At 44.5% G+C, this 26,681-nt stretch overlaps 3 protein-coding genes and 1 long non-coding RNA gene across 6 annotated transcripts; 1 reads left to right on the top strand and 3 right to left on the bottom strand.

Moving 5' to 3' along the window:
* Nucleotides 1-272: 272 nt before the first annotated feature.
* On the bottom strand, nt 273-13,980 carry LOC103535313 (interleukin-1 receptor-associated kinase-like 2). Of its 3 annotated transcripts, none has more exons than XM_008501360.2 (13): nt 13,601-13,980; nt 11,970-12,149; nt 9,853-10,023; nt 9,091-9,203; nt 7,790-7,984; nt 7,288-7,352; nt 6,810-6,924; nt 6,023-6,132; nt 5,443-5,638; nt 4,753-4,815; nt 3,511-3,711; nt 2,835-3,351; nt 273-2,452 (listed from the first exon to the last, which is right to left on the bottom strand). In XM_008501360.2, exons 1-13 carry the CDS (start codon nt 13,785-13,787, stop codon nt 2,334-2,336), a joined length of 2,232 nt encoding a protein of 743 aa, XP_008499582.2. In that variant the 5' UTR covers nt 13,788-13,980; the 3' UTR covers nt 273-2,333. The 3 variants fall into 3 exon arrangements, with proteins under 3 accessions (XP_008499582.2, XP_030314395.1, XP_030314396.1); XM_030458535.1 differs by having other exon boundaries at nt 7,790-7,960; XM_030458536.1 differs by having other exon boundaries at nt 7,790-7,957.
* Nucleotides 13,981-16,944: 2,964 nt separating this feature from the next.
* On the bottom strand, nt 16,945-19,236 carry VHL (von Hippel-Lindau tumor suppressor). Its single transcript, XM_008501389.2, has 3 exons — nt 19,024-19,236; nt 18,807-18,917; nt 16,945-18,512 (listed from the first exon to the last, which is right to left on the bottom strand). The coding sequence occupies exons 1-3, from the start codon at nt 19,211-19,213 to the stop codon at nt 18,328-18,330; spliced, it is 486 nt and encodes a 161-aa protein (XP_008499611.2). The 5' UTR covers nt 19,214-19,236; the 3' UTR covers nt 16,945-18,327.
* A 529-nt stretch (nt 19,237-19,765) lies between these two features.
* THUMPD3 (THUMP domain containing 3) lies at nt 19,766-25,212 on the bottom strand. Its single transcript, XM_030458539.1, has 9 exons — nt 24,894-25,212; nt 24,533-24,610; nt 23,536-24,051; nt 22,782-22,912; nt 22,299-22,368; nt 21,810-21,925; nt 21,528-21,638; nt 21,154-21,277; nt 19,766-20,904 (listed from the first exon to the last, which is right to left on the bottom strand). The coding sequence occupies exons 1-9, from the start codon at nt 25,098-25,100 to the stop codon at nt 20,773-20,775; spliced, it is 1,485 nt and encodes a 494-aa protein (XP_030314399.1). The 5' UTR covers nt 25,101-25,212; the 3' UTR covers nt 19,766-20,772.
* On the top strand, nt 20,149-21,219 carry LOC115599009. Its single transcript, XR_003988073.1, has 3 exons — nt 20,149-20,217; nt 20,821-20,947; nt 21,109-21,219. It is a non-coding gene; the product is annotated as an uncharacterized LOC115599009 (long non-coding RNA).
* Nucleotides 25,213-26,681: the final 1,469 nt, after the last annotated feature.

The raw sequence follows: 26,681 nt of genomic DNA, 5'->3' as shown, positions 1-26,681 counted from the left end.
ATTACATCATTGAGGCACAGAAGGCTTTTGGGATGCAGATGAAGCAGGGGCAGATGACAGGAGAAGCACTGAAATGAATGTGGGTATTTATTCTTGCTTACATACAAACTTAAAGGATGGGGTTGGAGACAAATTTAAATCAAAACAAACAGGAGAGTGCAAAAAGATTTTCAGAAAAGTATTAAGACTCTCACAACAGTCTTTATACTTTGCCTTTACAGAAACTCAGATGAAAAACTGAGGCAAGAAAAAGGACAAAGACAGCACTAGAGGGCCTGTTTTTGTTTTGTTTTACTACCAAATGAAATAATTTCTGATTTCTCAACCCTAAAGAAGCATGTGAACCTGAACAGTTTGTCCTGGCAGACTTAGGAGCAGCTTATCTTTTAAGGAAGAATAAAAAGACCTAGAGCCAAAAATAATACAGGACAAGGTGAATCACAGGCTAACATTCAAGGCTTATTTTCTTATTTCTTTTCCTTAATAAATAAAATGGTTATTCTACATTACATGTTTGAAGCCATATGAATCCCTTCTCTAACTGGTGGGAACCTCTTACACTTCAATACACTTTTATCATAAAGAATAAATTTTATGCATGGTTTTCCCTGAAGCTTTGTTCTTCCTGGAGGAGACCAGAGGTATTTACCACAGATCTCACAAAATATACCCATGAAAAAAATGAATACTAACATTTTAGCACCATGAAGTGTCTCAATTAAATCTCACGTGGAGTTAAGCAGTTATTGACAGATCTGAATATCCTCAATGGTTTCTATGTCAGTATGAATGTTTTCTTGGTTTGATCCTGGTAAAATAAAAATCTGACACTGCCAAATGTACAGACAGTATCCAAGGCACTTATAACTAAGTGTTTTAGCAGTTTTTAGTGTAGAAATAAATCCGATAAATGTGTAGATGATTCTATACTCAAGTCTCTATTTAAATTGCTTTTACTTGCTCTAGGAGCACTTACAAAGAACCAGGTACTGTACAAATACAGGAGATACAAGGCTTTCCTCAGGGATATTCCTGTAAAGCTAGGAAAACTAGTATTACATAATTCCAATGAAAATAATTACATATAAATTCAGATTTTTAACAAATATTTCCTGAACTCCATTGTGAATTTTCCCCATTTCTGTACATCAGGCCCTCTTACCTGTGCCAAGGAGGCAACGGGCACCCGTGAGCTGAGCTGCATCTTTTGAGAGATTTTTTTTTTAATAATAAACCTGCATTTCCTTAGACTGCACAAGAGTGACATATGCTAACAATATTACAAAAATAAATAGTCATAACAATAGAAATGAAGCTTTCTTAAGTCTTCTGCTTGATAATGAACATGACAATACCAAGTTCCTGGGTTTTTCTGTGTGATGATGGATGTTGACCCCAGAGCTGCTCATGCTGGGTAAGCTCAGAGACACAACAAATCCTCTGAGAAGAGTGGAGAGCCTGGCACTGAGAACTGGCCCACTTTCTAACTCATCTCTCACCAGTTCTTTCACCCAAAATAAATCAAATTCCAAGTGTTCAATAATAAAATTAAAGATTTTAAAAATTAAAACCTTGTCTCTAATCCAAAACGTACCACAGTTCCTATGTGAAACATGATGAGAAACCTTAACAACATGTAAAGATTACTTAGAAAGAATTAACTTCCAAAAATGCTCTTATGAAGTATTAAACACTGTCTCAGAGCTCCTAACAGTGAGAGGGTAAAGGTCAGACTTCAAACAGTGCCCTGTGTGTCTGTAGTAGAGCATGAACTCAAATTATTCACTTACAGCTCTGTGCCGTTCAGACTGAGATGGAGTTGTGTAGAATACAACTGAGGACTTGCATAACAATCCCCCTCCCTGGCACTGCAGGAGGTTTGAGGGTGTGGACAGATGACCCTGAAAGCTCCAGTCCCTCTGAAGACTTCTGGTTGCACCCAGGAGGGTAACACCACAGGGTACTGCTCACAGGCTGCTCATGGGCTCACCCTGCAGCTGCTGGGACTCTGGTTTTGAAGACACATTCTGTGTAGATGCTTTCTGAAATACACTGCAAAAGGATCCTAAATTATTTTGGCAATTGTTTGTGTTTGCCATACCTTTTTACACTGCAGATGAAAAGGAAGAAGATCACAGGGCAGCACTGTGCTTCACTGCTTTAGAACAGATGTTTTCTGTTTCTCCTCAGTGTGGTTGCTTTTTTTTTCTTCAGTCAGGGCTAATGTTTCTGATCCAAATCTGCTACTTCACCTTACATGAAAGGCATATTTTTACTGTCTTTCTAATGGAAAGTCCTTACTTCTTCTGAGCTAGCTAATAAATCCATCCAGTTTATGATTCAAAAAGTTCTGAACTGTTTAATTTGTCTTCTTCATAGAGCAAAATATTTTCCATGAGCTTTTTTTTTTTATCATTTATCGTTATTTTCCAAGATGTCTCTCTGGGTAATGCTGAAAAAAGAAAAAAGGCCAGATATTGAGAAAAAGATCCATCTATGTCTATGGAATAGATTTAAAATGTTTAAAAAAACCTAACAAGCCTGGCTGTAGGGAAAAAAAAACCAGACATAAAACCAGGGATATATTGTGTAGATTTACAGGTAAAATCATTGCCAAGGATAAAAAGTTTGCTAAAAAGTGTGTAGAAGTAGGTAGAAGAACCTAAGCAATTCTGGACAAGAAAGGAATTTGTCCCTAGTAGGGACAAATACTAGAGACCTTTACAAAGACTTCAGTTCTCACAACAGGAGTGTGGTCAGTTCTGCCAAACCAGCCTGAAGATCACACGAGTGTCAGTGTTGTGCATGCACGTTTCAGACTGATCTGGACTTACCTTGTGAAGAACACGAGGGCTCAAGGTCTGCACTTCTTTGCTGAGAAGTTCCCTGAGCAGCAGATACTGTTTCCAAGGTGCTGTCAAACCTGGTGCACGCTGCACTCCTCTCCTGGAGTCCATTTGCAGGTTTTCCCTGATCCAGGTTGTAATCAGAGGCTGCCACACTCTCTGAATTGTTACAGGTGCTGCTAGACAGCTCATCAGCACATCCTTCTGAGCGATCCCATATAAAACTACTTGATTCATCCGATTCACAAGGGACCCTGGACATTTGTCCACAGTAAATGTCAGGTGAGACAGCCCCTGTTAGCAGTGTGTGTGGAATGGCACTGGTCAGGATCTTTGCCTGCCTCTTCTCCTCTTTACTCTCCCCTGCAGGAGTCACTTCTGTGCTGAGACTAACTGTCTCATCATCAGTTTCTTCTGGAGTGTTCATGGAGAACCCAGAAAGGCTGCTTCCACAGAAATAATGCTCTCTTAATTTATTTTCAGCCATTTCCATATTTTCAAGCACCTGTTTTTAACAACAAATTCTGTGAATACAGAGTAATTCCTGTTGCCTGCTTACAGCCCTATGTCAACACTCTCAAAAATAAGCAAGGTATGAGTGTTGTAGTTTCAGACCTTGCTGTCAAGAAGACAAATGCATGACCAAGGTTTAAAAAATATTTACCTCTGCTATGTTGGAATGCTTCTTCCTCAGACAGAGGCAGACAGCTGAGGCAAAATCAACAGCAGCCTCTTCCAGCAAGTGACCAGCTCTCCTGTCCAGGTATTTACAGATGATCTCCTTGGAAGCCAGCTTTTCAAAACTTTTTCCTTTGGAGTATGAGCTTTCTTTTGCTGTTTGAATTTCATCATCAATCATATCTTTCTGTTCAAAGGAAAGGGTTACATTAGTGAAGGCAGAATTAATGCAAACATGTATTTCTATCTATCTGAATCACTCAGAATATGAGTCACATATTGCTCCTTCATGGGTGTTTTTCAGACCTAGAAGCTTTACAAATCTCCATTCATGGAACTGACAGAACTGTTTTCACAGGAGAGAAAAGGCCAAAGGTTTTTGCTGCAGATCTCTAATTAATGTCAAATTCACCAAGGCAGATCCAGCTCCTCAGGGCTTGTGCCCATTTATAGTGGATGAAAACCACTCAACACTGTGTCTAGCCACATCCTTGCACAGGACTCATCAAATGTTTGTTAAAAGAACTTATGATCCCTGATGTTCTGAACCCCCTTGAACATGGCTGAACTGCTTGGAAATCTGAGTAAGAATACTGCTGGTTTCCCCTCAAAGGCTTCAACAAAAGGGCAAACCTGAAAGAGCACATCCTGTAGGAGGAACAGAGGTGGAGTCTGTCCTCACGCCAAACACCTCGTGGTGTTGATGGCATTCCCTGGGCTAGCTCTGCTTCTTGTGAGAGTGATCTCTGTGGTTCTGATCACCCTCTGGGCAAATTGCCCAGGATATTCATTCCAGACACTGATGCAACACAGACACCCAGCACACGGGATGAGGAGCAGCTGCAGTCACTGCCTACCCAGGCTTCCCCATCCCACTTGGCTCATAGCACTGCTTCTGGCACACAGGACACTGCAGCAGCATCTCAGCCCAAAGCTTTGTCTCCTCAACAAGCAAATAATTAAACACCCACGATTCTGGAGTGTCTCCTAGTGTAACAGTGCCAGCATTCACCAGTGTGATATGGGAGATGGGAGTAAATATTCTGCTTCCATCTAAAGGCAGGTCAGCTGCTGGTGTTAATGGAACCAGGATACAGCTTCTAAACATCCCTTCTTCAGGATGTCTGCAGCAAACAGCAAGCTGCATTTACAGAAAATGACAAGTAATTTATGACAGCAACGCAGCAACCCACTCATGCTGATATTCATTATTCCTGCTTTTTCTTACCAGATAAATAGGGCGTCTTCCTTCATCCAGAGCTTTAAGCCCTGTCAGTATCTCTGCTAAGACCTATAAAGTATATTTGAAAGATAAAACATTTTTTTCAGAATTAATCCTATTTTTACTTCAGATCATCTTAACAACGCCAGACCTGAGGAAACTCTGAGACACTACAGATCCACCTCCAGTGCCCAGTCCAAACTTTATAGTTAGGTACAATAGATACTTTTTGAAACAAGGGATGAGAAGAAACTAATTCTAAATCTAGATAAGAAATCACACTGAACAGAGTATTTTCCTATTTAAACAGAAATACCTGAAACAGGCAATATCATAGACTATTTATTTTAGCTGAAATTCCAAATTAACAAGTGATGCTTGCAACACATCACATGACAAATCTGTGAGAATTGCAGGCTTTCTGCTATTTTTTTTTAAACAGTGATACTTGTTTTGCAACAAAAACCATTTTTGTTTCTGCTGTTCAAAAGATTAACCTAATTTTGCCATAAGCTGGCAAAAGTCTATTTGGGGTGTAAATATAATTAAAAACAGGATTTCAACACACTCTGTAGTCAACAACTGTGACACAAAGTGGACAGCAAAACAACTACATGAGGCAGTTGCTCTTACATCCAATTTCCTGTCTAGAAGCACCAAAGTATGCAACATAGCATGGAAAAAAGGGCAACATACCACACCACAGCTGAATATATCAACTTTTTCTGTTAACTGCCCATGTCTGACAAAATCTTCTGGCAGGTAAGTCAGAGAAGCTTGCAGGACTTTGGTTTTCATCACAGCATATTCTGATTTTTTATCAGCAGAATACAGTCGCAGTCCTGAATGTCCAAGCTTTGCTGTAAAGTTTTCATCCAACAGGACATTAGAGCTGTGATGAAGAGAAAAACAAATAACAATATTGGTAAAGCAATTACAGTACCTTGAGGTAAAGAACTACAGTTTGAAGCTTTTAAAGGTAAGCACTGAAAGTTTCCAGTGCCTGGTGAGAATGAGTGAAAGGATAAAGAATGGTATAAAGGCAGAGGGGGAAGAATAAGCACTCCAGAGATAATATACTCCAAAAATAATATACTTCCATTATTTAGAAAAAGGAAACAGACTAAATGTGAAACAGTAAACAGCCTCCAGAAAGAGAGAGCAGAAAGGTACTGTAAATGGATTTCAAAACTGCACAAGCTTTCAGCCATTATTGTTCAATAAGTTCCAGAATTAGCAGGTGACCAAGGAAGTGCTGATCTGACAAACCCCTCACCTTTTGATGTTCCCATGAAGAATTCCAAAATTATGTAAATACTCTACAGCTCGGATGAGTCCTAGAGAAATGCTAATTCGCATCTCCCAGGTCAGTGGAGCAGAATCATCCTGCAAGGAAGTGAGGAAAAAATAGTTTTTATAGAAAAAAACCCTGTAAGACAGTAGTAGTTTTGAAAACCAAAGAGTTAGATTTAGTTCCAATCAAAACTCCTGCTGACCTAGAGTCAAAAGTTTGGCCCTAGCCAGGAACTCCTGATTTCTAGGCCAAGGAAGGAGCCTATTCCTACATGATGTGCTGCACATTCTGCCTGCCCCAGGACACGGTGAGGTAAGGACCAAGTCAGGGTGTCCAGAGCCTCAAGCACCGAAGCAAGGGGCTGGTTTTGATTGATTGCTTTTCTGATGGTTCTCCTGCAAATGCTCTTTCTGTAGCTTAAGCCCCTGTAAAATTTCAGAGCACGTTATGCTGATGAATACAGTGACAGATTCCACAGAAACATGTTCCCAAATCTCATGAAATATTACAATGTGAATAGGAAGTCTGCAGATTTCTTATTACTTTAGAAAGCTAAAGCTGCACAGCAGAACCTTGCTGTAGACCTGGTCTGCTGTGCAGTAGAACCACTGGCAAAGAGCTGCAGCCTCCTGTACTTGCAGTCAAGATATTTGGGCACTTTTTTTCCCTGCTGATTCTCAGAATTCAAAGAAATGTAATTGCTTTTCATACAATAAAAGGACAGGACTTGTAATTACAGATAGATAACAAACAGAGATGATTTGCTTACTTGACAGTGAAGTTTGTTCTGCAGGGATCCATTAGGAAGGTATGGATATATCAGACAGTGCAATCCAGTTTCTACTGAGAAACCCAGCAGCTGCAAGATGTTGACATGACAACACCTGCAAGCACAGACCAGCAGTGATTGGCAGAGGAAATAACAGCAACACAAGAAAATACACTCCAGAGCTGGAATAAACCTCTATATTCGAGGTAATCAGGACTTGTGTCCTGCAGCTGGAGGCACGGGGGCTGCAGGGGGCTAATGAACCCATCAGCAGTGGGCTCCTTGCAGTGCAGGACAGGCAGGGTGGTCACCAAGCTGCAGGAGCCACACAAAGCTGCAGCAGGCATGGTCCCTCACCACCTCACCCACTGCCTGAGAGGCTGGGTTTGCTGATGAGGGCCCTGCAGCCACCCCGGGGGGGTACACACTGCTTCCCCAGGGCCTCAGGGAAGGAAGAACATGCTGGGAAGTCACTCACCGAAAGCAAATCTGCACTTCTGTATGAAAAAACCTCTGGGTGGAGCTTGGGCTTGTGCATTCCACCTGAAAAATGAAAACAGGGAGCAGTGTCAATTGAGATCACTAAAATGTTGCACTTGCACAGATCTTTCAGTCTGTAGATTCCAAGCTACTTAAGAAAACAGGCAAGTATATTGATGGCAACTTTGTGTCAAAGGCAATAATTAATTGAAAATTAGAACGCAACCTATGTAAAGACCCCTCTGAGCCAACTATCAATGCAGGAAGGTCCCCTGCAGGCTACTCCCATAGCAGAGTTAATAAAACTACCCACACAAGCACAAGATCTCTCATGTGTGTGTTGAATGTAGGTCTGTTTATTATACATAATTTCCTTTTTACCTCAACTCTTGTGCAGCCATTCTGGTTCCTGGCCCTTACAATGTTAAACAGCAACTGTTAATGTACAAGAGATACTAAAAACATCCCCTCCAAACAAAATTAAAAGCTGGAGTACTTGCCTCTTTCAGCCTTTTGATGACATACACCATGTTGTTCCTCTGACCTTTGTAGACATCCGCAAAAGTCCCTTCACCAATTCTGCTCCTGTCACTGAAACCATTTGTGGCCTCAGTCACTTCCCTCTGGGTCCACAGCAGACTCCCACTGGGCAGATCTGTCATTGTCTCCTGCTGAGGAGCAGAAGAGCTGCAAGGCTACACATTTGTAGAAGAAACAAGTTTATGTCATGAAAATCCATTCACTTTTTCCTCTTTTAGGTGTCACATTTTCTTTTCCATGATTTAAGCAATTACTGTGATTGTTGAAAGAAATTCCGAAAGGTAATGTGCAACCACTCACAAGGGTTTCCCTTTGAAATACCTCTCTTGATGTGTTTTGATGATGTAAAAAGCTTGGATAGTAGAGGAGACTTGGAAACAGCTACCAGTTTGCATTTCCACCTTTCCCTTAAAACAGACCCAGTTCAAAAGTCTGCATAGTTATTTGATGTGATGTGGTTTTACTTTACAAAAAAGCATTAATCTTTCTGGCTGGAGTATTTATAAAGAAACAGATGGATCAGAAAGCAGGGTCCCTCAATGTATTTGTGTTCTGGTAGGAACTTCTCATCTGCTTCTGGAGCACCTGGTGTTGGTTGCACAAGAATTTGTTGGTTCCAGTGTGGCAAGTCCTAATGACAGCTGTTATTGCAGTTCCACTGTAGTCTGATCATGCACTTTCACAACCTCAGTGTGTTCCAGACTTGAGAAAACAAAACATTGGCTCCCTCTCAAGAAACTCTGGAACTACTGCATTCTTTGTAGCAACCTTCTCTTTTGCCTGGTGCTCTTGAACCATGTTATTTTGAAAGAGATTGAAGTCTTAAAACACATTCTTGTTTAAAAAAAAAAAACACACACAAAAAAATGGAACAAAATAAACCAAAGAAAACAGACCAAGGCATAATTGTGATGGGAGCAGAGTGTGCACATGGATCTGTAAAGCACTGCAAACCCACAACACTGATCTAGCTAGCCTACTGTAATGACAAGAGAGAACTCAGGAGAAAAAAGAGGAGACTGTGCTGAAAGCATGGGTAACATGAGGAAAACTTCACAGTGAAATGTGGAACAGGGACTCAGAGAGGTGATGATGGAACCTCCATCACTGAAGATTTTCAGCAGCCCAAAATGTAATCAAGCCCCATTTTCTCACCAGATCTGTGCACAAGTGAAAGGACAAACTTTAATTGAAAAAAACTCAAAACACAGAATATCATGAAGTTTCATTGTTATGATCAGTGTGTACAAAAGGGATTTACCTTCACACTTGATGACACAGGAGGATTTGACTGCAAGGATTTCAAAAGGTCTCTTGGGGGAGGTGGTGGAGAAGGCAGTGAATGCAAGGTTCCTTCAGAAGCAGCACCTGAAACTGAAATGGCAGCATTGGAAAGACACCTGATCTTTGTAATATCACAGCCTGTGACTAACTGTGAAGGTCTGGGGTATTTTGTTGAATTTCCTATCCAGGGATAACCAATGACAAGCTGTCAAAATGTGAAGCCAAGGAGCTACTTTCCTGGTTCCTCTTTGCAAGATGACTATGCAGATCTCTCTAGTCCCAGCCAAGGGACACAGAGCTCACAGGTTCTGTCCTGCTGATCAGAAGCTCTCCTCAGTGTGTCAGTGTTTCTGCTCCTCCCTTTCCCAGGCAGAGGGGCTGCTGGCACCTGCATGGCTCCATATTGGCATAGATTTATTCTGCATGCAGAGAGGGGGATGGAGCAGGAAATGCAAGGCCTGATCTAGTCTTAGTATGGAGTCAGGATAGGATCAGGATGCTCACACAGACCTGGAAAACATCTTGAGATCCCAAGGACAGAAACACTCAGCATCTCTCAAAGCCAAGAGAACTATAAGAAGGATGAACAGGAGACTGTGTGATAAAGTTAGGATTAAACAGTTCAGGACACAACAGTGCTAGGAAAAAGGCAAATATTCAAATGTGACTATTATACTATACTGAAGGCAAAGAAGAAGCAGCCTTTTATATTAAATCAAATTCAGAATCTGTTACTTACCATGTGCTGGTGATACTCCCAGATGTGAAGAGTCTGGTGATGGCAACAGACTTGTCTCGTTTTTTCTCTCTTTATTTTTGTTTTCTGTGGGAGGTAAAGAGATGTTCTCCTGTTTAGGTGGTGCTACCAGCTCTTCTTTTTTAGAGTTGGGAATATTAGAGGCTGATGTCCCTTGAGAAGAGAAGAAAGGAAAGATGAAGATTACCAGAGAAAATAGAGTCTCATTCTAATCAGTTATCAGGAAATAATCCCAGTCAGGAAAAGAGACTGTAAATTAACATGAACATTACAAGGCACATTCAAGCAATCTGATTGAATCCCACTGCCAGAACACTATTGGTATTAAAATTCAGACCACATTAATTACATTAACTACAACTGAAAAATAATAATGATAGCTTCAAACAAATACCAGTGAGGATTATGCAAAAGGTATATAGTCCCTCAAAACAAGGACTTGGCAATAACAGTATATTCACTTTGTCATTTTCTATGTAACATTCTTCAGCCAATGATCCCAAACCACAAATATCTAAAGAAAGCTGTAGTTCTAGCATCTAGTTCTTTGCTGGGTCGTCTGAGACTGAGAGGAAGTGTGACACAAATGTCTTGGTTTCAGTCAGTTAAATATTTTAGGATGATTGTCAGTTGTGTGGTTTTAGTGTTACAACCATGTTCATTCCCAGGAAACAAATTCCTATATCAGAATGTCATTCCTAATGACAGAAATTGGCATGGTTGTGTCAGGTAAGGTTTTTCTTTGACCTCTGTTTGGGGTTTGTATCCACTTTTTTCAGTGTTACCTATAAATGTAGGTTTGAATGAAACTGGGTCTTCCAAAAAAACCTCAGAAAAATTAGGTATGTTTCTTTATTACTGTATCAGAATGATACAAAATTCAAATTTTTACAGGTTTTTTATTAGCTACCAAACAGTCCACAGGCCTTTTGTGAAAGATGACAGACAGTCCCTGTATTCTGCAGTTGTTTGCTTTTCCTTCCTGCACTTTAACCTCAAAGTCTCTAAAATTAGAATCACTTCCCTCTTGCAAGCTTCCCTCTCATTTTCAGGTTTTTATTAATTTTGCAAATTCCTTTACATCACACAACCAGTAATTACTGACACTGGAGAACTGATATGGAAAAATTTATAACTAGGGTCACCCAGAAGTGGGACTAGAGTAGTGCAAGAATCTGCTGAAGAGAGGAAGAGCTCTCCTGGAAGCAATCTGCCAGCAGAACATCTGAATTATAGGAGCAGGGCTACAGAAATGCCAGTGAGCTCTGCAAAGGAATACACTGAAATAAACCAGCTACAAACAAAGGTGGGCCCCAGAATGTGTTCTGGCAGGAATAGGAGGCAAGGACTGGCACTAATCAGAGCTGAAGGTGTGGTAGGTTACACTCTGTTGTGTAAGAGCACAGAAACTCTCTTTATGGACCAGGAATCAACTGGTAAACAGTGAACAGGCAGAGAACAAAAGTGGAAGTGACCCTTTACTCCCAAATATGCACAAACCCACCATGATCAGCCAGGATTATTGCTTTGCTGGTATCTAGATCAGACTTATTCAATGCAGAGACTAATAAATAAATCAATAATTTGTTTTTAGATCTGTCCCCTCAGAACCAGAACCCTGAAGTCACAGTCAACTAAATTTACTGGATTACTGACAGACAAAACATATTCCAGTTCACCTTCCTATTAGCTTAGTTTGTTTCCCTGAGGAATCAGAAGACCTCTGTATTACAGTCTCCTATGTATGAAAAACAAAACCATTCATAATTAAGCTCCATTATGAAGCCCTGTCTGATGCATGAAAATACCACACCTGGCTCAGAGCACAGCCAGCCTCTCTTCAGCATCTCTGGAAGCATCTAGGATGGGCACTACAAAAGCAGGATGAGGAACCAGAGGGACCAATGGTTCTTCCTCTATGTCACCTCTTCCTTTCCTACCACAAATTTTGATAGAAAATGAAAATCGGTGCAGAAATTTTAGAATTTTTTGATCATGAGACTCCCAGCAAGAAATTTCTTCAGCTAGCAAGAGAGATTGACTGGAGCAGGTTTGGGTGCAGGGCAGACTCCCTGCAGGAGAAAGGGACAGCTACTCACAGTCCAGGATGACCTGAGCTGCTCGGTAGAGCTGCAGTCCCTGCAGCAGGTCCAGGAGCTGCTGAACAGTTGCCAGCCTCACCCCCCACCACCACATCAGCTCTCGTGTTATGCTGATCCCTGTCTTCTCCATGGACTTGATTTTCCGCAGCTCCGTTTGGTCTGTTATCACGTAGGAAGCTGGTGAGACAGAGACAACAAAGAGTTCTGCTTAGGAACCAGAAAAAAAAACAGGCAGTGCAAGCAAGGAAAGCTAAGGTGTGAGACACACTTTTAAAAGGAGGGATCATGAACTAGCTATGTGGACAAAAAGAAAATTCAGTTCCTAACGTAAGATGTTCTATTTATTCCTTTGACTATCCTGGGAAAAATGTTGTTATATCAGAGACCCAGAAGGAAAACCCAGTCACACTTTTTGGTGTATTTCCCCCATAATCTTTCTTCACCTTAATACTTTGTACCAAATTAAGTTCAGATGAAATTACTGGTGTGCTTCCTCCAAGACAGGTAACCGAAGTCAGTGGTGAGACTGCACACTCCTGTCTGCATTACTCAGTACCAATACTATGGTAAAGCCAAACAGCCACTGAATCATCTGGGTGCTATTTACAGTCAGATAAACCTATCAGTGAAAGGCAGCTATTTTTAAGAGCAGGAGACATGGTGCTAAAGATGACCCCACAACATCTCCCAGTTCCTCCGTGTGCATGGGATGCTGTCTCCTTCTGGGTTCTCTTACCCACATCCCACTGACCCTGGGGGAGGGACAGGCAGAGCTTCCTGCTGCCTGTGGGGATGGTGGGGAAGCTGTAGGACCCATCCCCAGTACAGGGATGTTCTCTAGGAGGACATCAGACATAGAACTGGATGCATCTGAAGATAGCAGAGATGTCTCCCACTCAGCAAGTGTAACTGGAGGTTAAAACTAAGAGTTTATTCAGCAGTCAGTTAGTGAAGTCTAAAGTGAAATTCAATCATGTTAAATAAAGGAAGATATGCCACCTAAGAAATCATTTGTGCTAGAATTGTCTGGATGGGGATACAGAAAACAGAATTAAAAACTCAGGGATTACACTTTCTATACTTATTTCAAAGACAGAACAGGGAAAAATAGGGGCAGCTTGTGTAAGGGAATAGACATGAAGTGAAGAAAGAAGAAAATGGAACATCTAACCACCTGTGGGGGATATTGTGGAAGCAGGCAGGAAAGTGTGAAAGGAGAGGGAGCATGAAAAACCGCAGGGAGCAAGGGGAGAGCTGGGCTGCCCGGGAGCAGCCAAGGCAACACGGAAGTCTGGAATTCCACCAGTTAATCAGAAGCTTCACTTGATCCCAAAAACAGCCTGCTGCGTGGGAATCCCCCTCCACAGGACGTGTTACCTCTGGGAGCTGGGGAAGGACTCGGACAGAGGTCCTGCGTGGGTTCCTCGCCTCTGCTTCTCGTCCTTCTTGGCCTGACCCATGGCTGTCATGGCTGTCCTGCCCCACGGCTGTGCTGTCCTGTCCCATGGCTGTCCTGACCCACGGCTGTCATGGCTGTCCTGCCCCACGGCTGTCCTGTCCTGCCCCACGGCTGTCCCATCGCCTCGGGGAGCCCTGACCCAGCCCACAGCCCCGCTGTCCCCGCTCACCGAACCGCATCCAGTCGTAGTCACTCAGGCAGTCCATCTTGTGGCAGAAATCCTCCAGCACCCACGCAGGCATGCTGTGGATGTACAGAGCGGGGGCACTTCCCCCTCTCAGGCCCAGGGGCGGCTGCTGCAGGCTCATGGCCTCGCAGTCCCTCTCCCCAGAGCCCTTCGTCCCCGCCGCGGCCATCAGCACCGGCCACACATGGTGCACACCGGGCCGGGGCAGTGCTGCTCGCCAGCCTCTGCCTCGCTGCGGAGCTGCTTTTCTCCAGCAGCTTCCTCTTCTGGTAGGGGCTGTCCCTGACGGGCTGTCCCCACCCCGCCACGGCTGGCTCCCGGCTGGGGAAAGGGCCGAGCGGCCCCGAGCGCTGCTCGGCAGGGTCACTCGGTGGCTTCCCGCTCCGGCTGACGTCAGGACGCGGCCCCGAATGCAAATCAGATATTCCTTTCCAAGGGCGAGTATTGCTCCAGCCTGGTTGCCACACCACGCGTCTCAGCCATGGAGGTGGAGGAGCTTCCCGCGCCTCCCGGAGCCGCTCCCGCCCACGGGCCGCGCCATGGCCGCTGGCAGGCGCGGGGCAGGCGGGAGCGATGCCCGGCGAGGGTCCCGGGCTCAGCTGCCCCCGGGGCTGCGGGGCAGGAGGCTGCGCGGTGCTCACCGACACCCCGGGCAGCAGCATCCACCCTGCAGCCCCGGGATGGGCGCTGTACAACGCCGGGTGGAGAAAGTCGAAAAGGTCTCAGGAGCCCCCGAGAAGCGGCGTGTGCCAGCAGGGAGGGCAGGAGAGGCACGGAGGGCCCAGGGGCAGGGACCCCGAGCAGCCAGCCCTGGCAGGTGCTCCAGGCACCGCAGCACGGCCGTCCCACTGACCCACAACTGCAGGAGCAGATGCAGGGAGTGAGGAGCAAAAAACAATACAAGTGGACCAGGCCTCGCTAGTCAAGGGTTAGATTTAAACTATGTGCCTTAAAGTCAACAACTTCGCTCATTTTGAAACTTTTAACTTGTAATTTTGATACTTGTATTTTGATAAAATATTACAATAATTTGCCAGTGTACATTCTACGAATACCACTAGCAAAGCAATCTCCCTGGAGAGCCTCACACCTGCACCTCTGACACTGTGGGGCAGTTTGCAATGCACAGTTGTAACCCATTCTTTTTGTTCATATTTACCCCTTGGTCTTTTGTATTAATTGCAAACAGTACCCTAAGCTTTCAGAGCTTTAACTTACTACTGCTTTCTGATCTGCATATAGTTTACAGTACAGCTAGCTCTTGTTTTCAGTACTAGACTTTAAAACTTTGATAGTTTTCTACACTTCTTGTCTCAAAAATTACGAATGTTTCAAGTACCATTATGGTAACAATGAATTTCATCATTGCAAGGAAAAGCTGAAAATTGTGGTATTACTGTTGCTACAAGGTCAAAAGACTGTTTACCACTGTCATATTGGTTAAAAAGACAAAAAAGAACCAGAGACCTTTAAGACTGGTGTCAGACTGTGGCAAGAGGATCAAATCTAACATCAGGTGTGACTCAGTGGTCTGTAAAAACAAAATGTTGTCAACTATTTGTGAGAGATGTTTTTAAGTGCTTCTCATCTTGGAGAGGAAGTTGCCAAGTTTTTAAGCCGGATGCATGGAAAAAATTTTCATGATTTGTCAACAGGAAAATCAGCACTTACAACACTTAGATGGTGAGAGCTAAAATTAGCTACGTAGTTACAGGATTCACAATAAAATACTGCTCACAAGAAAGCAGCTGTAGGAAGAACAGGGCAGGTGACTGCATCAACAGTCTTTTGCATCAGACTTTGTGTTCAGTCCCATCCTCTCCCAGACTTCTTGCATAACTCTGGAAAACTCAATTTAATCTACAAAATAGAAGTGGAATTTCTTTTGTTATCTTGTCTAGGGAAAGTGGAAGATTTCAAGCACAGATTGCCTCTTGCTATTAAGCAAAAGGCGATCGTTGTTTCTAAAACAAAGAACTTCCCTACTCTTGGAGGATGTGCAGAGTAGTCAGTTCATGTTGGCGTGATAGTAAAAACTTGTGAGGCTAGATTCAGAAAGTGTACTTTGGTACTAAAAATCAGATGTTACAGTGCCTAGCTTAGAGACAGCTGCCTGGTGTGGAGTCCAGAAGTCCCTGTCTGGCCTAGGTCTGCATGCAGCAGCTGGCCTGCTGTGCTTAAATGAAGTGCTGAAGAACTGAAGCAGGGTTTATAAAATCCCTGTCCTAGGACCCCCACACCTCAAAGATTCTGAGAAATGCCACCTTCTGCTTGGGGTTCTGTGAGCAGATGCCTCCAGACTTCCTAAGAATTAAGTTAGCTTCACTTGTAGAACAGAAATTGACCAGGGGAAAGTGGTAAAGAGACTGTGTAGATGTGACTACAGGTAACAGCACACGACTGAATGATGATCTCTGCCCTGACAACCACGTCTGCATTTTTATGCAATTTAAGCTAAACAGTCACTGAAGAACAACCCAGCTCTGGGTACACTCTCATCAGCCTGGGGCCTGACATATCTTTGGCTCATTTCTACGTGGCAACAAACCACCCTCAAATCAGTCTGCAAGAGAGAGGGCAGAAAATGTCACTCAGAAAATAGGTTGAACCAAGCAAATCAGCACAAAGCATCCACAGCTGGTCGCTGCCTATCAGGAGCTCTCTTTAGCTAAGGATTAAGCTGGCTTGGAATTCAGTAGATACAACTAAAAGCTTTGCAAAGAAAGGATATTCCAGTGAGTGATGAGATCATGCAGCAGTTTTTGTACATTTGTTTTTGGCAAATCACAGCTATGTAAGTATGCTTTCCTGTCCTCTAAAACACAAGAATCCAAGGGATCTGATCCTTCAGCTGTGATAAATGTCCTACTAGGGAAGTATCACCCACTGGCTGTGTAACTGGGAGACATCACAGACTAGTGGGATAAATTTATGTTACACTAATAAGCAACCCAAGAGATCACAGACACCACATAAATCAGAAATATACGGGATGTTTGTGGTATGTACAGACCTGGTAAACCTAATACCTACTACATCAACAGAAAAACTGCAGAGTCAAATGAGTCAAGTCTTCTGCAACTGGCTGCCTGTACTACCACATTCATCAAATGCACAACACCACAAGGACATCAGGAGAGAAATTTCTCTCAGGTATCTGCAGGACCCCACCGCAAGAGCACAGGGCAGCACCCTGGACCAGAGGGGCTTCCAGGAACTGAGCAGCAACATCCCCAAGTGTCTGTTACTGATCAGATAGAACAACTTTCAGGAGTATTGCAGTCATGCAAGCACACAGTCACAAGCACTGTGAATCTGACAGAAAGAGAGTTAACAAGTTTCATATGGATTTACATTTTTATGACAAAGATCAATTCATACACTTCAAGTATGCAAGAAAACCAAATCTACAAAAAGAGGAGACATGTCATACTTACGGAATATGTTGATATTCTCAGTCAACTTCATAGCTTTGTTTCTTAGAACATGTAACTGGAAAGAACCATATGCCACAGAAATTACCTGCTGTGAGTCCCTCACAACCTGTTTCCAACACCAACAAGCACTGCATCTGTTACCTGGTGGACAATTCCCACATCTGCCCAAGGGAGCACTGCCTTCAGGTATGTGTGTACATTCACACCAGCATACATTCTATCTGAGGTACAGGGGAGCAGAATATAGGCACAGAAATGTTTTCTCTGCTCATCTAGCCTGTAATAAAGCATGGACCTGTCTGTGAGCTGGATCTAGCAGTAGGTTCATATGAGCTGACACACAGCAGCTTGATTGCTCCACACTCCCCAGCAAGGTCTCCCATAATGACCTGAACTATTGCACTGCAAGGGGAGAAGGCGAGACTGAGCACATCCACCTTCCATCAACACTACCTGGTGTGCCTGTATGGACAGATGGGGAAGCAGCTGTGGAGAAACGGGCCCCAGAACCAGGATCCAGTTTACACGGCTGACCAGGTTGGATCACCTTGAGATCACCTAAGCAAGTATACAATTATGACAGACGAATAAGGTATAAAAGGCATGATTTGTGTAAAAATGTGTCAGCCTCAGAGCTGACAGGACATGAGTTTAGAAATGAAAAGGCAAAAGGCAGAGAAAACCCCAGACATTCACACACACCATCTTTCCACCAACATGATGTTTTAGGTCAGGTCCTCAGAAAGAAGTGGTGGAAACCCTTGCATACACAAACACCCCCCACACTTTGTGATTCACAGCCCTAAGTGTGAAATTCTATCAGAAACAAATTATTGGTGTTGGCCTGCCACTTATAATCATTAGAGTCTGGATTAAATTAATCCTTAGTTTACTTTCTAATACAATGAAAACTGATCTCTATGAATATTCCCCAAATATTCAGATAGGGCCTGACCTGATATTCCTATGCAGTGTTCTCAGATGGTGCAAACAAAACTTCTCTGAGCTTCACCTGCACAAGGCCTCTCAAGTCAACAGTTTGCAGTATTTCTACCAACAAACAGAACTGAACCATCAGGAACCTGCTGCGCTTCTACGTGCTGCTAAGTCTTTCGGATCTGACTCACCACCATAGCAAGTTTTCTACAATGGAGCTGAATCTGTGTTTCAGAACTTAGAATACAGTCATTAGTTCTTGTCAGGTTTTGGGGTGACTATGCCTGCTCAAACTCAGTAGTTTGCTATTTAAAGAGTCCAGAGTGAGTAATCATCTTATTTCAGAACTGCATTCCTCAACGTTTCACTTTTCTCCAGAGAAAGCCTCTGAAGATCCTTCTTAATATCGGGATGATCTTCCAGGTCTTCATACAAGGACCGCACAATGTCCAGCTTCCTGTAGTCCATGGGCTTGACCAGGCTGCGCACCACCTGCAGACACCTCTCCTTCAGAGTGAACACTGCAGATCCAAACAGACAGACAAGAGCTTTCCTCAGCTGCCACCTCCAGCACGGCCATCCTCAGCACACCCCAAAGAGCAAAAGAACTTGTGGGGTCACGAGGAGCCCTCTGAACCCGCTGGAGGCCTGATCAGTGCAGTGCACTGCACAGCTCTACACAGAGACCCTCACCATTTCCTCCCATTTCTGAGGTAAATTTGGTCACTCAAACACTTGTCTTTTGGCTAGAACCTTACACCGAAGTCCACAGGGCACAGGCACAAACCACGGCGGCCTGCAGGGCTCGGCCTTACCTGGCAGCGTGATGTCGGCGGTGTTGACGTTGGGAGCGGCGATGAAGAGCTCCTGCCGGTTGACGAGCAGACCATCGTTCGTCCCGGCGTCGCGGAACAGCCAGAGGTGACCTGCGAGGGAAGGCAGCTGTTACAGGGCGGGAAGGCAGCCGCTATAGTGCGGGGAATCAGTGGTTACAGCGCGGGACGGCCGCAGCCCCGCCGCCCCGGTACCCACCCCGGTAGCTGTGCATCACCCGCCCGGTGCGCGGCTGCAGGACCGGGTAGGTGCGCGGTCGGCCGTCGAAATCCACCCAGATGGGGAGAACGAAGCGGGGGCTGCGGTTGTTGAAGACGACCTCGGAGAACTCTCCGGTGTTGATGGAGCGCAGGCAGGGCCCGCCGTCCCCGGACCCTGGCGGCGCCATCGCCGCCAACACTCCCCGCCCCGCCGGCACCGCCCCACGCATGCGTATCGGTACCGGAGCCGCGACCCACATCCCGCGCATGCCTACCGGTACCGGAACGCGCTTTGCTCCCCGCGCATGCGCTGCAGGGCGGCCCGGAACGCTCCCTGGGTGCTGGACACCGCCAAATCACGGAGTAATTTGGGTTGGACGGGACCGCTGCGGATCAGCTGCTCCAACCCCAGTCCCATCGCTCCGGTGGTCGCCTCTCCGCTGGTCCTGTCTCCATGCGGAGCTGACTCCAGTTCCACCCGGCACAGTCCAAGCTTTGCTCGGGGAAAAAAGCCCCAAAACACTTCAAAATGCGCGTGTAAGGGCTTAAAATGTCCTTGAGCTTCGTTTTCCTTTACAACAGCGGTACCAGCAGCACGGAACCAGCCGGGCCTTAGCCTGCCAGGTGAGGCAGGAGCAGGAGGGTCCCACAGAACCAGGACCTGCTGCAGATCCCCAGCACTGAACACCAGGACTCACTGGGGCTCCCCTGGGCACCAGACACAAACAACACAGTCAGGACTGTGCAAAACTTCCAAAACTTTTAATACTCGTTAATTCAACTCTGAACATTTACAAGTCCTTGGCATGCATACACTTCAGTGAAAATGGCACTGGTAACCGGTGTTTGCTGCCTCTGAGGAGCAAAGAGGAAGAGGCCTGAGAAGTCACAGTATGGTTGCAAAAGAAAAAAAAATACTTGCAACTTCAAGTTATTTAACAGGTATATTTTTTGTCAATATTCTGGTATAACTACAGCAGTTAAATAACAAATGAATTTAAACATTGCCACCCTGATGTATCTACAGTCAACAGGGAAAACATTATAACGGAAAACAAATCTAGCTAAAACTATCTCTGTTCTAAAATAGGAGCTAGATAGTTTGCTAAGGCTGTGTGTGTTACCCCCCCCCATGGCAGCAGTACATTAAAACATGGATTGGACATTGACTAATAATTAGCACTAAACTGAGGTAAGAAAACCAGCATCAGCATACTGTTTACTAATTGGCCTTTGCTTACCAGACCATAAAAACCAGACAATGGTTTATTATCACAGTTCATTATTTGGGCAATGGTATAAATTACAATACTTCAATTTAGAAAAATCCTACATTAAAGAGATACTACCTCTTAACCCTTTGAGATGACAGTCTTAGTAGTCCCATTAGTCATTTTAAGATATATGTATGTTTACTCTAGTTTAGGAAATAAACTCAATACCTTGAAAGCTGCCTCAACATGTTTTCTACTATAAGCAGAGGAAATAAACATTTAACTGAAAACTACAAAGGACATGGATAGAGAAGACTCAGGCAAAGGAAAGCATTCTTAATTCCAGTTTGGGTGGCAGGGAGGGAAAAGGTGATTTAAGTAAGAAGGTTTCAGAACACACAGTACAACTGGTAGCTCTCAAGTTGATCCCCGGGTTGATATTTGTGTTTTTTACCAAAGTTGTTTTTTTTTTTCTTAGCAATTGTCAGGCCTATTTTCTTGGGTGTTCAAGAAATTCTCTTCTCACTCAGAGGCTACCAGAATGGTCTCTTCTCCTCTGCTCTTTCCCACGTACGTTTCAGGAGGTAGACTGCAGCATGGAGCCCCCCCACGTTCACCCACACCGTCTGACCCCTGCGCCAGATGTGTCCCAGTCGTGACAGGGCCTGCAATCCAAAAACACAGCCAAAGAGTGGTGCTGGCTTCAAGGTAAGATAATAATTGCTTTAAAAATTATTTTTGATTATTCTAAATCACATCTGATGCCAATGTAAAATGACTCTTTGGGTCCGAAACTGCATTTTAATGCCACTGATTATGGCTTTAAAATACATAATCTTCTGCAGTTTATGACTTTTTTCCCTTGATAGTTTTTCAGGTGTAAATAGGTTTGGATTTCCTCTCACAGAACACACCTTAGCAAAGCATTTCTTGTCCTGTGTCAGCAGCACAGCCCTGCCTGTCCCTGGTGTGCAGATCCGGCCCATCTCCATAAGGCAGGCTGGGTAGAGATCCCAGTTCTTCTTCTTTGACCCTATCCTGCAAAATAAATTAAGATCCTCTTTGTGATCACTGAAAAATAGTTGACTCTTGCTGGTCATTCAGACATGGATTAGCTTCTTCAGGAGGACATTTACTATTAATTTCAACTGCATTTTTAAATATAGAGTACATCAATACTTATTAATTAGGCCAAGACAAACAACTAACTAGAGAGAACCCCAACCACAGACAGGTGACCACACGTAGCAGCAGCAGTTAAGTTCCACCTTCACCAGTGACACCTCACCTCTTTCCAAATGGCATGTCTGTCACAATGATGTCCACAGAACCAGTCCGCAGAGGGAGATTGCAAATATCCCACTGAATGATGTCCAGGGGTATGCCCAGAGGAGTACTGCTGCAAGGGCAAAGAGGTGTATCTCAGACACTTGTTTACTGAGAATATTTAAGTTGAGGAGGTCTATAACGTCAGCAAAAATAAATGAACAACACAGTAAAATGCACCAATGCAAAATGGAATTCTTTAGGTACAATGCTTCAAGGAAATGGGTATCAGTTGTATTCTCACCTCTCCTTATTCTCATTTTTCTTTAGTAAAGAGCAGATGTTGTTTGCTGCTCTCTTTACAGCTTGTGGGTTGTTATCACCAGCAATATGGTAGCAGCCAGGCCATTCTGTAGCTCCCTGGGGTGAAATGTTGATAATAAGAAACATCAGTGTCAACATTGCTCAATTTAAAACAAAACAAACAGAAGAATTACTCAAATAGGACAGACTACTACAAAGCAACTGGAAGTGCACATCAGTAATGGTAAACATTCGTAAAAGATAAGTTGTAACTATGATGCCCCCTAAAAGCTCAAAATACTTTTGGATTTGGCTTCTTCCTGCTACAGCTTTGGGAAGGAAAATAAGGTAATTTATAAAAAGTGCATCTGATTAAGAGTTGGTGGGATACTTTTGGAGGTGACTATTCAGTTATTACCAAGAAAATGTACATGTATTATTCAGCAGTAGTGTCAAGTTTTATTAAGTTAAAAAATCAAGTAAAAATCACCTCTATTGGTATTGCACCTGTACCACACATGGGATCAATGATGATATCTGTTGGCTGTGGGTCACAGAGTCTGAGAAACAGAAAAAATCTATGGTGAGGAAAGTCTTAAAAGTATGAATTCCTGTAAGGAAGGAAAACAGTTAATTACTCTGATTCTACCCCTCTAACAAAACAACTGTGTGATTATTTTTCCGTTAATTAATTAGCCTCTTATAAGCACCAATACAGTGAAATACTTTGATGAAGTATTTTAAAAATTGACAGCAAATGTTAGAATTTTAGTTACTAAGGTGAAAAAAACAGCCACTGTTATTTACAGAGCACACTGTTTCAGCAACTATGCTTCCTTTTCTATTTTTTCTTTCCCTTTTTTAAGAATTAACATAAAAGGCTTTTGAGGAAGAAGTGTGGGAATATAGAATCTAATTTCTGAAACAAAACTTCTTAACTGAGGATAGTACCATACTATGCACTCACACTGACCTAAGCATGCCATAAGCAAGAGTTGAACGAAGAGTTGTAGGACCAAAATGTGTGATATTTCTTCTGTGAAGGCTCTCTTCAGTTAATGCTATGCCCACAACCACTTCATTATTGTGAATATTAAGAAGAACCTAAAGAAAGAATGAACTAAATTTCAGGTGTAATAGAATTTTTCCATAGTTTGCCTGGGTAATTTAAAAAACAGCCTAGACATAACAAAGAGCATTCTTGGGAGAAAAGCAATGCACCATTGGTAACAGCAACAATGGACGAAATTAAAGGAGAGCATTCACATGTTTCCTTTCACACAGAACAAGAACAAGCATTCTGTTCTCATTCACACAGGACTTCAAACAGTGCCATAACCATTATGCTGACTTTTTTTGTCGTTTTGTAAGTAGAAAGGGCTAGAGCTTTGGCTGTAGTTGTGGGAGAGGAGAAAGCTTCTAAGCACCAGCAGTTCAGCTGGGTGATGTCACTGGGTTAACCTGAGAAGACAACAGTGTTTGCAGAGCAAAAGAGGGACCTGACAAGAGAGATGATTATGGACAGCCAAAGCACTAGCACATGATCTGAGAACACACAGGATGTGCCAGTGAAATGAATACTTCTGAGGAGGCCGTGAATTGGCATTATCAGTTTTTAGTTCCAGAATGATCTTTTGAAGGCATTTAGGAGATCGTTAAGCACTGGAATTCAGAACTAAGGATTTTTACAACAGAAATGCAGGTATTTCCAAGGCACAGCACTATACCTCTACATCAAAGTTAGTCATGTCAGCTTTCCACTGGAAGTGCTCCTGCACAGCTCCTCCAAAGTCTCTGGCTGCCTCATTGGATGTGAAGCTGTGCTTGTCTCCTGCTCGATTGCAGGTAACACGGAACCTCAGCACCTTTGCCTCCCCCTCGCCTGTTTTACTGTCTCCAGCCTTGGTCTCACTCCCACAGCCTGCCTGCAACTCATCTTTAGCATCTGACTGCTCATTATCATCCTCCTCGTTCCCTTGTGTCTTCTCTCTGTCCTGGCCACCAGCAGGTTCTACACCTGCAGTGTTTTGGGCAGAGTCCTCCTGTTCACTGCCGTCTTTCTGATCTGCTCCTTCATCTTCTCCATCATCATTCAGCTTCTCTTTGCTTGCTGTGCTCTGCAGATTATGTTTTTTGCGTTTTGTCTTTTTCTTTTTTAAGCTGTTGTTCAGCTCCCAAACTTTCAACGGATCAGTCCAAGGCAGCTTTTTAACCAAATCTTCCAAATCCTTTAGAGCATCTTCCTTTAAAAGACAAAAAGAGTTGTGCTTTGAAAAAAACTAGTGTTCCAAATTAGGTTCCTAAACATGTAACTCATTACGTGTCATTTAAGGACAGCTTGCAGCTTTCTGTACAATTTTTGTCGTAACTAAACCAAAATGCATTTGAAGTCACACGACCTATAGCATTTTGTCACTTATCTTGTTAAATAAACAGCTAACAGGAGAGCAGGAGACTGAGGTGATACTTTACTGTCCTGTGGCCAAATGTGACCTACACTCATGGTTTAGCTCTCATCCTGGATTTTGCCTATAGGTGAAGGAATGATGGCAGACAACACGACTGCAGTTTTCTAAGCTAGGAAAGAGGAATCAGCATAGGAACCACAAATAAAACAGGAAGCCCTTCCTCATGAAACACAACACTTCCTCAAACCAGTATTATTATAAAAAAACCAACCCCAACATTCCAGAAACCACGACTGAAAAATGAGAAGTAACTCACCTTGTTCTCTTTAAACTGATAGTCTTTGAACTCCTGAACTACAACAAATAAATTATCCACTGACCTTAGGCGATGGACCTGGAAAAAATAAGAAACCACAGTGGCACGTTACTAACCCTGTCTGTCTAGGGGAAGGTGTTAATTGCAATTAGCACTCTCAGCTTGCAGCTCCCTCTACTAGCCCACGCTTTTGTTTATTCTGCCAGAGCAGGATTTTGAACTGGGCTGTTTGGTTTTTTCACACCCATTGCCTTTAAAACAAAGTATTTGGCTGAAGGCGGGCTGGGACCCTGCCCGTGTCCTTACAGCCAGAGCCAGCCCGGGCACCGGCACCGCGGCCGGGCCGGGGAACGGGGCGGACCTGCGGCAGGCTCCGGGCCGGGACCTCGAAGTAGATCTTCCCGCGGTCCCTGCTGATCCTGGAGGCCGAGCCCAGCTTCTCCTGCACCTCCTCGGCCGCCGTCAGCTCGAACCCGGTGGGCACGGTGGCGCCGACAACGGCCGCCAGCTCCGGGCCCTCCTCAGCCGGGACCGGAGGGGATCCCGCCCCGCCGTCCCCTTCCGCCATGTCCCCGGGCCGAGGGACAGTGACCCCGCTACGCTCCGGTCCGGTCCCGTCCCTCCCGCCGCTGACCGGCACCACGCGCCGCCGCCCGCCCCTTCCGTCCAGAGCATCGACCGCGCCTGCGCGCTGCCGCAGCGCCTGTCCGGAACCGGAACCGAAACCGAAACCGGAACCGTTACCGGGGTGGGAGAGGGGTTGTGGGCTTGGCTGTCCCGGTACTGGTCCTGGTCCGGGAAGCAGGAGGGTATCTCCGTGCTCCATATGGGCTGTGGGGAAACGGGTGGGATTGTGTCCTGTGGGCAGCAAATGGCGGCTGGCACCGAGACACCCCGGCAGGGAGCGGGGAGAAGGGAGATGGGGAACCAGGAGCAGGGAATCAGGGAACGGGGAGAAGGGAGACAGAGAACCGGGGAGCAGGGAACCAGGAGCAGGGAATCAGGAGCAGGGATGGTGTTTTCCCTGAGGAGCCCCGGGCCCTGTCCCGGTGGGGAGCACCCTGAGGCAGAGCTGCCCTCAGAGCTCACCTGGCTCTGGGTGCCGAGCCCTCGGTGGCCGCTGCGTTTTCCTTTGCTACGAACAGGACAGAATTTCTGTGATCTGGCTTGTCTATGGCCTGTTTCCTGCTCTAGAATTAATTTTTAAATTAAAAAGTAGTTGCTAAATGTTGCACGAGTCACAGAAAGAGACAAGCCATCTGGGTGTGTTCCTGGCTGTCTCAGGATGGCACCGCATGGACTGCTTGGAGCCACGGGCACGATTTGCTCTCCTCTCTTCTCAGATCCCTTACTCTTTACCTTTTCCCAGCACTGGATTTATCCCTGTAAACACAGCTTGTCCCTGCAGCTCCTTCTGCCTCAGTTACAATGTGTACTGGCAAGAGCAGTGTTTGTTTTCATTTTCCTACATAGGTTCTGACTGCGGTGCCATTTCAGTAACAAGCAGGGTGCCTGCAGCACTGCTCTTGCCATTAGTTCTGCTGAAGCATTGCTTGCTTTCACATGAGAAGTATTTGTGTGAGAGGGTGTCTCAGAGGGGGAAGGTGTGGGGCTTATTCTGTCACCTCTTCTAACTTGAGATTCAAGTCTGAAAATATAAAATGAAAACCATGGAATTCGGGTCATAGACTGGAGAAGGTTTCTGTGAAATGGCTTCTTTGATGAGAACTTAAAAATCAGCTAAATAAAGAGAACCAATGGAGCACATCTGCATCGTCTGAACCACAGCTGTCTCCTGCAAGGTCTTCTCATTGTGATGGCAGTGCCAGGACATGGGCTGTGGTGGTGGCTGCACAAGCTGCATGTCCCCACACATTATGTCCCTGGTGACCACTGAAGCAGCCCATGCCTGCACCCTTACCACAGCATTTTCCAAGCTGTAGATAATGTTAGTGTGGTTTGCACAGCACAGAGCATCCTGCTCACAGGCTCTGTGGGTCAGGTGGGATAACAAACTCAGCTTGCCGAGCTGCTTTAAATAGCAGAATTTTCAGCATATTTTGGTGAAGGTGTTTGCCAGACACTTAAATTAATTCCATGTGTCTGGCCTATCAGCAGCAGCTCTGACCTTTCCCAGTTGGTCTCAGAG

This window comes from Calypte anna, chromosome 12, assembly GCF_003957555.1.
Source record: "Calypte anna isolate BGI_N300 chromosome 12, bCalAnn1_v1.p, whole genome shotgun sequence".
NCBI lineage: Eukaryota > Metazoa > Chordata > Aves > Apodiformes > Trochilidae > Calypte > Calypte anna.
This window is presented reverse-complemented; position numbering and strand designations above follow the sequence as displayed.